General features: G+C 37.0%; 1 protein-coding gene across 2 annotated transcripts in view; it reads left to right on the top strand.

Annotated features, from left to right (window-relative positions):
• Positions 1 to 12,823, top strand: part of EML4 (EMAP like 4) — a 167,409-nt gene that overhangs the window by 89,140 nt on the left and 65,446 nt on the right. The window contains exon 2 of one of the 2 annotated variants that reach the window (XM_059827574.1): positions 2,882 to 3,064. In XM_059827574.1, the coding sequence (XP_059683557.1) occupies positions 2,882 to 3,064 (183 nt within the window). Of the gene's footprint in view, positions 1 to 2,881; positions 3,065 to 12,823 lie in introns of those variants that run through there. The other variant, XM_059827584.1, reaches the window with a different exon arrangement.

The following is a 12,823-nucleotide window of genomic DNA, read 5'->3' on the forward strand; positions in this document are numbered from 1 at the left end:
GACAAGCTGTTGCGATGAAGTTGAGTTTGAGGGTCCTTTCGCCTCTCCATGCCATCTCTAGGGGTTAAGCCTCAGTAGCATAGGTCACAGAGGTGAACGTTGGCCAACTCCTCTACCGTCTCATTTGATACGTTGAGGAGGTAAAAACATTGCGGCTCACCCTTACAGGGCAGAAAGATTTGCTCTCCTGTTCCCCTTTGAAGCTAGTGGCATAACTATGGCCTTGGGACCTGCAGGAGCCATCTAATGTGTCCCTTTTTTCGGATGCTGGGGTTCAGCAGAAGCAGTCTAGTCAATGTTAGTAGTCGGTGGGAAAAAAGATGTCCATGTCAGGCAGCCAGCACTCTGGTAGAGTACTTGCATCTGTGCTCGTTGGAGAGACTGACCAAGAGTGGAGCCTTTCCTGGTTTGGTAATTACTATTATTTGGACTCCACACAGGGAAGACAGCAATGACTGGCTTCTAAAATGACGATTTGACATAGCTACTTACTCCTTTTACAAAGCTTTTATAATAATCTGTATATTTCTGTGGCCTGGGAATTTATCCATAATTTATCCATTGTAAGACCTTTTAATAGTTCATTTATTGAAGGCTTTGGCGGGCAAAAAAGGAAAAAAATTAAGCTTTCCTTTTTTTTTTCCTCTTTTTTTAAGGAAATGTCAAACTTCTCTCTTCTGTGATTGGACTGCCTCCCCAGTGTAAGACGAGATAAAAAGATAATAATTTTTTGAAAATAATTGTCACTGTTTCTGCAATGTTCATTTTGACTGATCCACTGCATATATTTGAAGGCTAATATTGTAAGGATAGCAAAAGTATGAATTACGTGGTACTGCTTTCAGTCCATTTACTTGCCTAAAGTAAAAACTTCTCTGCATGAATTAATATATGTAAATTTACCTTAGTTCCTTTTGATATGCTGCGTAGGTATGCGTGCTTGTAGGAACTTCTACGAGTTCCTTAAAATAAATGGGGTTTTATGTTTTGAAAATGGGGGTTTTAATAAAAATCTCACACAGTCCTTCCCAACCTGGGGTAGCTGTCACTGGTCTGGATTTGTAAGGTACTATTGAGAGTGCATCGGATATGCTGGGCTGTAGAGTTGTTAAAATAACTTTTCTGCATATAGGAGGTGCAGTTATGGCTGGTGATATTAAAGGTGTTTTGTTCAGAGTTGTTCTGATCTGTTGTTTCTGGATCTCACTCTGGTTACCTGCCTTATTAATTCCCTTGCAGTTCTTTTTATTTGTTAGCCTGAATGAATACGGTATTAACCATGAAGTGATACACTTCGGCTTTTGGTTTAACCAAATAGTGAATTAAACCAATATGCAAAACTGTCTTCTTGTAGGAGTTATCAATGTGATGTTAACTGTTCTTTTCAGTTTAATAATAATTGTGAATACATTTCACTACTAATACTAGTTTGTTTTACTAATTCCTTGTAGGGATTATGTTAGTGTTGCGAAAGTATTATTGTGATTCTTTATTACGGTTTGTTCAATTCTTGCTCCTTCGATAGTGAGTATCATGTTTTAACTGAATGGAAGTTGGCATTAAACTCCTTAATACCTTTTTTAATTCATTGGAGAGGTTTGGCCCAGTGTTTCTCTGGCTTACATTTATTTTTAAAGTGCCCTTATGCAAGTATTTCAATATATATGCTTTTTTTCATGAAAAATAGAGTTTTAAGATTGTGGCTTACGTTACCTTTTTTTCCTTTTGTATGTCTACGTAAGATTAGTGAACTAAAGTTTAGATTGTATATAATCGCAGTAATAATATCCGGCTATTTACCCTTATGTGTAAATTTGCTGTTTGTGTATTTTTCATAGAATATGGACTCATACTGTCTGTCTGTATTATATAGGTAAATTGTGTAAACCTGTATTAGAAGTTCCTTCCTGAGTTTTTTAGTAAGCTTAAATCAGGACGGATAAGGAATTCAGTACCTTGTGATTGAGCAACATATTCTTTTATGGGTCTTTTTTAGTGGTTGGACTGTGATTTGTTGGAACAGCCACATACAAAAATCTGTTATGTGTTATTTTGGCTTGGCAGAAATAATGCAAAGAACTGTCAAAGGCAAAGAGTATGCAGAAGCTGTAATTTCCTTTTTACCACTGAAGAATAGATTTGGCTGGATTATGCCTTCAATGCTAATCTATCTCTGTGTGGCCAAACAGATTTTTGGAACCTTTTCGTAGCGTATTTATTTTCTGTTCACTTCAGGCCAAACGTTACAATGTCATATATTTTTTTGGCACATGCAGGGTGGTGATGTGAAAAAAGTTAGAGAGGAGGAATTGGAGTTAGGAACTCTGATCTAGACCATTCAAATTGAGATTGCCACTTGATGCAGTTGGGTCATGGTTAGCACTGCTTGTATGTTCAACTGTGTTTTTTTGTTTTTTTTTTAACTTTATATCTTGCTTTAAAAGTAAGGATCACATTTAAAATGCTTCAACAGTTCCAAAAGAATAAATTGCGAAATTTGACCACAATTTTATACCTTTTTAGTTAATTCAGTTGGCTATTTAAATAAGCTTAATTTCAGTCTTCCTTCTACTGGTAAGCATGTTTTTCTTTCTGCACTATTTTAACAGAAAACACATTTCCTCTTCTGATTGTAATAGGGCCACACTCCTTAAGCCTTCTGTCTTAGCTAATGATTAGTAATATTTCTGTCTTGAAGCACTAATTTGAATATATTTAATGTATTATCCATTTCTTCTTTGCCTGAACATGTTTGGATGTCTTCAGTATTTCAAAATGATGGGACAGACATACTCAGTGCTGTACATGCTTCTTTCTGTGGCTTTTAGTTTAGAACAAAACAGTTAAATGCCTCTTCCTACTCTGTTTTTCCGCTGTACAGATGACAGCATCTCAGCTGCGAGCACATCTGATGTCCAGGACCGTCTTTCAGCCCTGGAGCTGAGAGTACAGCAACAAGAAGATGAAATCACTGTGCTAAAAGCAGCGCTGGCTGATGTGCTGAGGCGTCTTGCTATCTCTGAAGACCATGTAGCTTCTGTGAGAAAATCAGCACCAAGTAAAGGTAAGGCCATATTTGGTAAATTCTTTCTAGAGTCAGAATGTTATAATTTAAAATGTTCTCCATTGATCACTTCTTTCTTCCCTTTTCTGTCTCATTTGGAAAGCCAGGTATATTTCAAGTTGGAGTGGTTAGGTTTTTTTGAGTGGCTTTATAGTATATAGCTAATAAACATCTGAAATGTGCTTATTAATTTTGCTGTTTGCTGACATTTTTATGTACTTAAGACCCCTGAATATTTACCTTACTTCTTGTTAAAAGGTTCCTGTTTTAATTTAAATGGTGAAATGCTTTACAGATGCGGTCTTTAACCTGCTACTGGGGGTTCTGGGGCTTATGAGCACCTCTGAGTCTCAGCTTTGACTTCACCTAGAAGTTATTCAACTGAAAGGGGTATATTAGAGGCTATATTTCCCCCTGCCCCTAAATAAAAAAACAAAACTAAACAAAAACCCCAAAACACGTTGCCACCAAATAAGGAAGTTTTCTGAATACAGTTAACTTTTGTACATCTACAGAGGTAACCCATCACCAGTAGGTTTCTTGTAAGAAGCGGCCATGTAGCCACTCAGCAATCTCTCTTTTGCTTAGTGGCTAGTAACTTTTACATTGTAACTTTGAAATACGTAGGATTCTTTCAAAGTAAAGAAACTAGATGCTGTTTGCACTAATTTTTGCCTTTTTTTTTTTTATGAATTTTTCCTTTTCTGTTCTGGAGAACTATTTGAATTGAGTTATTTGAATTTACTCCAACTTAAAAATATGTATTCGGAGAGAGCTACGGCTACGTATGTTTGTGGCACATAGTAAGCCTCTGATTAAATAAAAGTTTACGTCATCTTTCAGATAATTCACAATTCTAATTCACCACAAATGCACGTATCCCCATCAAACCACGGAGCGCAGAGTTTTCTGGGCTCAGTCCCTGTATTTCAGCCTTGAAATACACCCATTACGCCAATGCCAGTATAACACTGACCTGACACATCATAGCCTATGTTTGTTCGGGTGGCTGCATTATACAGGCTGAAAATGCAAAAGCTAAAAATGCTGAAAGTTTGAATTATTTTAGATGTGGCAGAGAGATCAAATTCCTTAATGAAGTGTTTTTGCAGTCTCTCTGCCAGATGGAAGGAAGTGATGATGCTTAATTGGCTTGGGCTCTGAATCCTGCCATTCTCTTTCGCTTACTAAATGGTAGACTGTTGTCATCCCTGCTTATAAATGCAGCTTTTATGTACCCGATACGCATCTCTGGTCTCATCAAGATTGAGACTTCCTTCTCTAACTCTGTGAATAGAGCTCTAGCAAGTATTTCAACTAAATCAGTCTTCGCTGTCTGCTGTCCGTTATGACAAAAGCAAAATGTCCAGGTGGAAAACTGGGCAAAATGTGTGCAACGTAGGACCTTATTCATTCCATTTAAATGCAGATGAGCTGGGATATGCGCAAACAGAGCTAAAGACCTTTTGACTTGGAGCTGTCTAATACCCAGCAAACTCCGTGCACAGGCAGGGCAAACTTGCTGTGTTCTGCAAAATGCCTTGGAGCCATCTCCTTACTGGGACTCCGGGGTTCCTGGGGCCATACTGACTTCTCCAGGTGAATTTGTTCAGTGAAAAATAAATTAATTATTTCTTGGGGAGACGGTGGAATATCTAAATAACTTCAGCTTTGTGCTGTTACATTTTTACCAATTAACGACAACAGCATGTAACTGTGAAGAAAGAGATGGGGGCGGGGCAGAGACGTACACATATGAGCTAATACATTGAACTTAAATGAGTTATGACTAATTGGCACTGTATTTAGTTTGTGGTGGATGTGTCCCCATTGTGTTCAGTTACCTAATAGCACCAGGCAACACATTAACTTCACTGTTTATCATGAAATCAGCTGCATATAGATGGTATAAAGATGTCGCAAAAGAAAATGTTCACATACAGTCACTGGAATTTCGTGCAAGTCTAAAATTAGAGTTGAAGAATGAGCTTGAGATTGATTTAAATAATATTGATTTAAATTTAAACATAAATATTTTAATAAATATTTCAAAACAAGTTCGTACATAGCTTTTTGCAGTACCTTAGGTTCTGCTTTTGCTTTCTGTTTTTTAAGTTCATTCAATAGGTAAAAAACTCTTGAAATGTTTTAACAAAGAGAAATGTATTATTTTCGTAAATGAGTAGGATTGGCAGAAGATCTGAATTGTCATACAAAATAATAGTCAAGGAAGTCTTTGTTAATTTTTCTTTGAAGTATCTTACGGGTATGTAACAGGCTCTTACTAGTCAAGTCATGGTTGCTGCAAAAGTAATTGTATTCCTCCAAAAATCTTTTCGGTGTTCGTGATTCTGTCAAGAATCTGGATTTCTGGATTACAACAGTTGCAGTTTCATGGTAAATATGATAGGTAGGTTTCCTTTAAAAAAAAATGCCGAGGCTTTGATTCACAGAAGTATTCATCTCTACAGCAGCCCTTAAATACATGCTGACATAAATAATGAGCAAAGAGAATAGATGCGTATGTGTTTCTGAATACATGGAGAGTGATATGTTTAATGTGAAGCATGGCAACACAATGAGATAAATACTTTTTAAAATAAATTGAACTTACAAGAATCATAGTACTGGAAAAAGCCAACTTGAATCTTTCCATCAAACAAAAGAGTTTTAATCTGAGTGAGACATAGTATCTAGCCTAGTTTGAAGGAGTCTTTCCTACTTGTTGCTGAAATGAGTTTTCTAAATCCCCTCCATTATTTTTTTTCTTGTTGTCACCTCAGCAGTGTCTTTGAAGAGAGGTTTTTCGTAGGCTAAAAGTAAGTGTTGTGAACAGACTGAATTTTGCTAAAAGGGACAAATCCCGATCACTTTTTTACTGATTTTTCTCATTTTGAAGTTGATGGCCCAACTTAGTGCAAAAAGAGATCTCTTCATCTGTATGTTAGTTTGTCTGCATTGCACGTCTGGTGAGCTAATTCTGTTCTTATTTTTCTTATCCCTTTATTTTAGATTGACAGATTGAATCAACCATAGCTGAAGCTAAAATTTTTTGCGTTATCCTTGTCCGTGTTTTTCTCTTTTCCTACGTATCTGTTGCATGCTTGTTTTGAACTTAGTCTGGTGTTCAGTGAAAAAACTCACATGGGCACAGATAAACTTTTATTTCCAGCCCATGGGCTATCAGTCAGGAGGTTGCTACCTACGATTTTGTCTGTCTAGCCCTGTCTCAGAAGCAAGCTACTCTTCATACGGGGATAGGTGATTTGTGAAGTTAAGTTAAAGGGTGAGATTTTTTTTTAGCCACCTTAGTGCCTCCTAGTGAAGCATGAAGTGGAGATACTGTGTGAGGGAAATAACCTCTAGTAGGGATTGCAACAGAATTAGTGCTTGTCTGTTATTGCACAGTGAAAAGCAGACTGGGAGTGTTCACGTGTGGCTTGTTTTCCTCTTCAGTGTTTCTCAATGCAAAGTCATTCAAAATAAAGACGATCTTTCCAAAATAAAGAGGCTACGATAGTACTTCTCCATCTCTGCACACAGCTAAGAATTACTACACAAAGCAGAAATTACAGGTCCGAAGAGAGTGTTGAGGATACTTAGAACTGTGAAAGGACTTGATTAGGGAACGGGTCCCCAGCAGCTACAGGATTTGGGGGGATCGTAGTGTGGGTGTGTTTGGGGGGGGTTGGGGTGGGTTTCCTTTCTTTCTGTCTGTCTGTCTTTTCTTTTTTAATAGATGGCTTGGTAAGAAGAAAGTTCTTTGCTTTTGGCAGCTCTGTGCTCTTGTTGCCACATGTTGCTGTTGATGCATGATTGATGCTGTTAACATTCACAGAAAGTTCCAAAACCAAAGATTACCTGGACGTGGCGGAAAAGGAAAGCATAAAGCAGCCTGGTACTTGCGGCTGCCAGCAAGATAGATTGACTCACAGCTGGTGCCTGGTAAACCTATTAAAATCTTCCAGGGTGTCAAAATGTGTGTAACAGGAGAATTCATCCCTCAGGCTCCGGGTGTGGAGACAAGATTGTGGCACACAATGGCACCACTAAAATATCTCAGACTAATCATATCACTGGGGTGTGAGCTCTTGCCTGAAAAAGTGGCCATCTACCAGAAAGTACATCTGATGTTTCTCTACAGGCAAAGAGTTCATGTCCTTTTTCTGGACTCGGAAGTAATGAGGAGGCTTGTCAGAGGTTAAACCTTGGGAGGAACATTTCCTATTGCTTGGAGAAGAATTGATGTCAAATAACCCATATGCAAATTCAGCTTACAAAGTGAAATTGAAATAGTGGATGGCATCTTCCAGAGAGGGTCTCCCGTGACAGCGCAGGCTGGCAGACCGAGAGGCATTTATTTTACTTAAAGTAGTGATCTTGGGGATCTGCCAAGGCAGCTATGTACTGGAAATGCAGGAGGTGGGGGTTTTTTTAATTTTTTTTTTTTTTTTTCCTTTGTGTGGTGAATTTTTGTAATAGGAACCTGGAGAGTTTTCCTTACTTTCCTGCTCCCTTCTCTGGTGTGAAATAGTGTGCCTCTTCAATGTCTCTTCAGTAGGAAAAATCCTAAGTAGTATCTTGCATCAAATTCCATCTCATTGCTAAAAAGCAGGAAAAGCACTTCAGATGCAATTTTTACCTTATCTCAGCAATGGTTTCATTTCATTTTGGTTTATATTAACAAAAATTGACTTCAGGTGTTCAGCAGGCTTCATTAATGAAAGCATAAGAGGCTCGCATTTGTGGTTTTAGTCTTAACGCACTTTAATGTGCAGGATTGTTTTAATAACCAGGTACACGTGTATGTTGTCTAATCAGTAAATTTTAAAGAAACAGAAAATAGAAGTGTAGATAGTAAAATGCTTATGGTAGATGCAGGATATAGGCTCTTATCCATGTAATTAAGACTAACCTGGCAAGCTTGTGCGTGTGTCATTTTACTCATGGGAATAGTCCAACTGAAGTCTGCAGGCTGTACGCTCACATAACAAATAATGATACTCTTGAGGTCCTAATGGGTTTTCCAGGTATTGGGTTTAGTGCCATCTGTTCTTTCTGCATTAAAATTATTTTTTCTGCATTTCTTCCCCATTTTTTCCCCTATCTTCTCCTCCTCTTTAATCTTTTCTTTTTCTTCTGTTCTTCATGTATTTCCCTTTATTCAAAGAACCTGGATCTAGAGGTTATTAAATTATTAAAATTTATTAATTATTAAAAATAATTTTAATGGACTAAGGTGACTAACCAGCTGAACTAATTTTAAGGAGAGAAAAGTGAAGAAGAAAGTATAGGTTTTTTTAACTTGTGTAACCTTGATAAGCTTGTTCATTGAAGAAGATATTCAGAGCATTGTAGAGGAGTGTTTTTCAGTTGTGGTGATAAGTATCCTTATTCTATTTCCATGTGCTTCTTACAGTTTCGGATATGTTTTGTGCATTTGTGTGCCTTTTTTTTAGGCGGTGTGGGCAAATTCTCCTGAGCAGTACTCTGCTATTCTCCATTATGCTTCTTAAACTAAGAATTGCAATAATGGAAGAGTTAAATGGTGCCACTAACGTTTTCAAATAAGAACTGGCTCGTTGTTTATAACACTTGAGTAGCTCTTTCATCACTGTTTGCCAGAGTATATCAAATTGTTTCAGAATACTGTAGTTAAAATTTTATTTCCTCTGCTTGGATATAGCTCATTTGGCAATTGGTTGAGGAAGTAGATGGTGCCTCTGAGAAAGTATAGCAAAATAATAAGATGGTAGGGAGGGAGGAGGAAGAGGGCTGTTTGGTTTGAATAAGCTATTGTCTGTCCCACACCAAAGAAGTCTTCAGTTTCCCTGGGTAGTAGGTTTTAAAATGTCTGCCCCAAGAGCTAAGCATCAGAGCGGGGGCATGGCTCCCCTAGACTCTTAAGAGCATAACACCTGAAAAACTAGCTTTATGTCTCTAGGAGAACCAGTTACAGTTGGAAATGTATGCGTTGACAGTAGGTCACTAGCTGTAGAAATTTTGTAGGAAATCTCTAAACAAATACTTAATTTTTCTTAACATTGTAGTTAATTTATCTACCTATTGGGAGAGATTCACGTGCATCTCAAGATGTTTATGCATTAGCTATAAATTCTCAAACTGTTGCATATTAACATGCCTCTATTCAGATAGTTCCTTTCCTTTTAATAGGAAATGACAACTAATTTATGTTTAGTAGCTGTTGTCAGTTGAGATTTGTGAAATTAGGCTTAAATTAAAAAAAAAGTATAAAAAGCATCTGAATTTTTTTCAGCTGGCTATAATTGTTGTTAAGAAGAATAAAGTTTGTCAAGACTTAGTTTTGTCTTAAAATTGAATTATTAAACATGATGAAGTATAACCCATAGGTAGTGAACTGAATTATTTTTTCCTGATTTATATTGGTCATTATTTGAGAACTAGTATCTCGCCCTGACCTGTAACATTTGTTCATGTGATAGAAGAGAACATTTTTTCTACTTAAGAAGTCTCAACCAGAATTTGACTCTTGCTACGTAAGTGAAGTGGTTGAATAAAACAAAATGCTGAAGGAATTTTCCCCTACCCTTCATAATACAGTACTCTTTGAAAAGAGTTTTAGTGTTACCAAGCTATTTCTTTGCCAGCGTTTTCCGTGAGCTGAGGGACTCAACATCCTTTGAAACTTTGGAAGTAGAGTAGTGACTACAGTTAGTTGCTTTGGTACAATTCATTGTAACATCTTGAAGTAAGTTTAGGACTTGTCTTAATTTCTAGTTTGTTTTTGATGTCTTTATTTTAGGAAGGAAGTGCAGATAAAATCGCATGTTCTGCTACACTTAGAACTATTTCAGTCTGTTTTTCTGCAGCTCACCTGTGTGGGTTCTCTGGTGACTAATGGTGTGGTTGAACACACACTGTACGCTTCCTTAGTAAGAGTACTAAATTGGGTTTCTGTCCTTCAAGCCATCAGTTTTATTTACACAAAACCCGTAGGCATGTAATATATTTGAAATACAGAAATCTGTGTCAAGTTTTGCTGAAAATGAAGTATTTTAAGGTTATTGAAGGATTTGGATATTATATGCCTTATTGTAAAAAAAATAAACAAACCCAAAAAACCAGGGGGGGCAAGCTTAAAAAATCACAGTATAAGTAAATCCTTTTTTTGTAACATGTAATTTGTTGAGCTTTTTGTTTTAAATCCACTTGAATGAAGTGTCCAGAGAAGTTATTTTAATGTAGCTGCGGCTACTTACTTTAAATTTAAATTACCTGAAGAAGAAAAAGAAGGGTTTGATTTTTTTTTCTTTGGAAGAAAGGCAGTTTACCTGTCAGGATATCAGCAAATTCAAAGATATTAAGCAAATTGTTGTTCCAGTTAACACAAGTAATAACATAATAAAACATATTTTAACATAAAAAACTGTAACTTTTGGGTTTGGGAAAAAGAAGTGAATTGCTAACTGATCCTCAGCTCTAGTACCTTATATGTATGTTTGGAAAGAAAAGATATCATCTTATCACAGGACACACATTTTCAAAACTTACCACAGTCTCTTACAGGTTGGCTTCAGCTTTTCCCCAGTTAGCTAATCAAGGCTGATAAAGAGTTGGAAATAGATTCTTCGTTTATTGTGGTCTGTTTTTTCTAATCCTGCTTATCTTTCATTCACACACTTGTATACTTGACAGATGTTAATGAAATGCTTCTTTTGAACTCAATGGATACTATTCTATGAAAATTATCAGAACAGAGATGAATCCATTATCCATAAAAGACATTTTTTACCACTTTGATCTCTGACAATTTGGCTTTAATCCTGGTCACTATATACTAGCTCTCATTTTACATTCGGTTTATGTCTGGCTTTTGTTCCAAACTAACAGATAAAGCTGAGTGCTATTCAGTCTGAAAAATTTCAGACTGTTTATGCTAGCAGGTGACGTATGACATGATATTGGCAGAGGTGTGCAATCCGAGTGCTGGAAGAACTCAATTGTTTTAGTCTATTGATCTGGAATTTGTGTTCTCCTGTGCCACTTTTTTATTTCCCAGGTCTCTGAAGCAAAGTTGCTTCATAGACTGCTATGAAGGGCTGTCTCTGCAGTGAACAAGGTTATAGCATTGTTAATTTTTAACATCTTTTGACTGTAGAGTTGCCCTGGTTAAAAGTCATGAAGAGAGCTGTGTGGTTTGGGACCGGTGTGTCGGCTTCCCTGGGCTTCTGACCCGGCTGGGAAGATCCTGGTTATGTGTCTCTGACCCTGTGGGTAGCCAGGCTTCACTGCTCCGCTGCCTGGGATGCACACAGGGCTTAAACTTGCCCTTCCTACTCACGGCTTAAAATTTAAATGGATTTTCTTTACATATAATTGCAGATGATTACTTGAATTTTTATTTTTATTTCCCTTTAAAAATAGACATTCTAAAGGTCACTTTTGAATATCTAGTTAAAATGGAATACATAGAGAGTCTGGAAGGGGGCTTGTTTCTTAGGGGTGTTGAGGTTTTTATTTGGTTTGGTGGTTCATTGTTTTTGTTGTTTTTTACATTTTATTGCACATTGAGTGTGGCACATTGAACTGTAATGGACCAAGATTTTCTTCTGGAGTGTAAGAAAGCCGATACATTTTTGACACTTGGAAAAAAATCTGTCAATGCAGTTTTTCCCTAGATACTTATGTTTCGGTCTGTGTCCAAATGTTTTGGTCACTTTTTCAAGAAATGAATGATTCAAGAGATCTGGGTTATGTGTAATTGTTGGTCATTTTATAAAATTTGTTTTTACTTTGATTCAAAAATCTTCATCTCAAACTTAATTTTGTATGCCACTTGTTGAAATTAGAAAGTACTCTGCAGATCTACCATCAACATCCACTTTACTGACAAACAAATAACCCAAAAACTGCCCTACGGATCCTTTTTTTTTATTATTATTGCATTCATCATTGCATGGAGCAGAGCACATTCCTGTCATGAATATACATTGATGTACAGTTTTATTTGTAATCAGTTTTGTCCTTGGACGTAAGCAGGAACTAACAGTTTTCATACCTGGTAGGGGGAATTATTCTAGATGTTGTCAGTGAATAAAATAGCAATGTGCTTCTTGCTTGAGAAAACTGAGCGATTTGTTCCCCATCTTATTAAGTTACTGTACCCTGTCTGTAGCACTGTTGTTCTTTACACTTGGCACTGAATGCTTTCCCTGCTGTACTGAGAATTACCACTACTATGTCTCCTGCTTCACGTTTCTGGAAAGCCGTGCTAGTGCTGGTTGGAGAGGCATTGATCTATTGCAATGAGCAGACGGAGATGTTAAGGTCATATGCAGTTCAAGAGTGAATCACAGGCCTTGATATTGTGCATCTCCACAAAGACAATGATTTACTTTCTCACTGAACATAAAAGAAGCTAATTTATAGGCTTCTAATATTAAAAGTGCTTTTTAAGCTCATGCGCTTTTGTTCCTGCATCTAAGTTACACAGGGGGGTAAAAATCTCGTGAGCTTTAGAGGTTTTGTACAGTATATTAACTTTTAAAATAAAACCTGTATTCCAAGTGCGTATGTTGCAAATAAAATGGTCTCTTAAGAAGTACCGGTTGGAAGGAATCATGCTAAGTTGATTTATGCAGCGTTTAGGAAGAGCAACGACCTTTGCAGTGGTTCTGTATTTAAGTGTGTCTTTACTTTCTTCAGATTTTCTTTATTCTCATTTCTGGCTGGGATATTCTGCATGCTCCTTTTGGCTTTCCTGGTCTGAATTTCAGA

This window comes from Gavia stellata, chromosome 2, assembly GCF_030936135.1.
Source record: "Gavia stellata isolate bGavSte3 chromosome 2, bGavSte3.hap2, whole genome shotgun sequence".
Classification (NCBI taxonomy): Eukaryota; Metazoa; Chordata; class Aves; order Gaviiformes; family Gaviidae; genus Gavia; species Gavia stellata.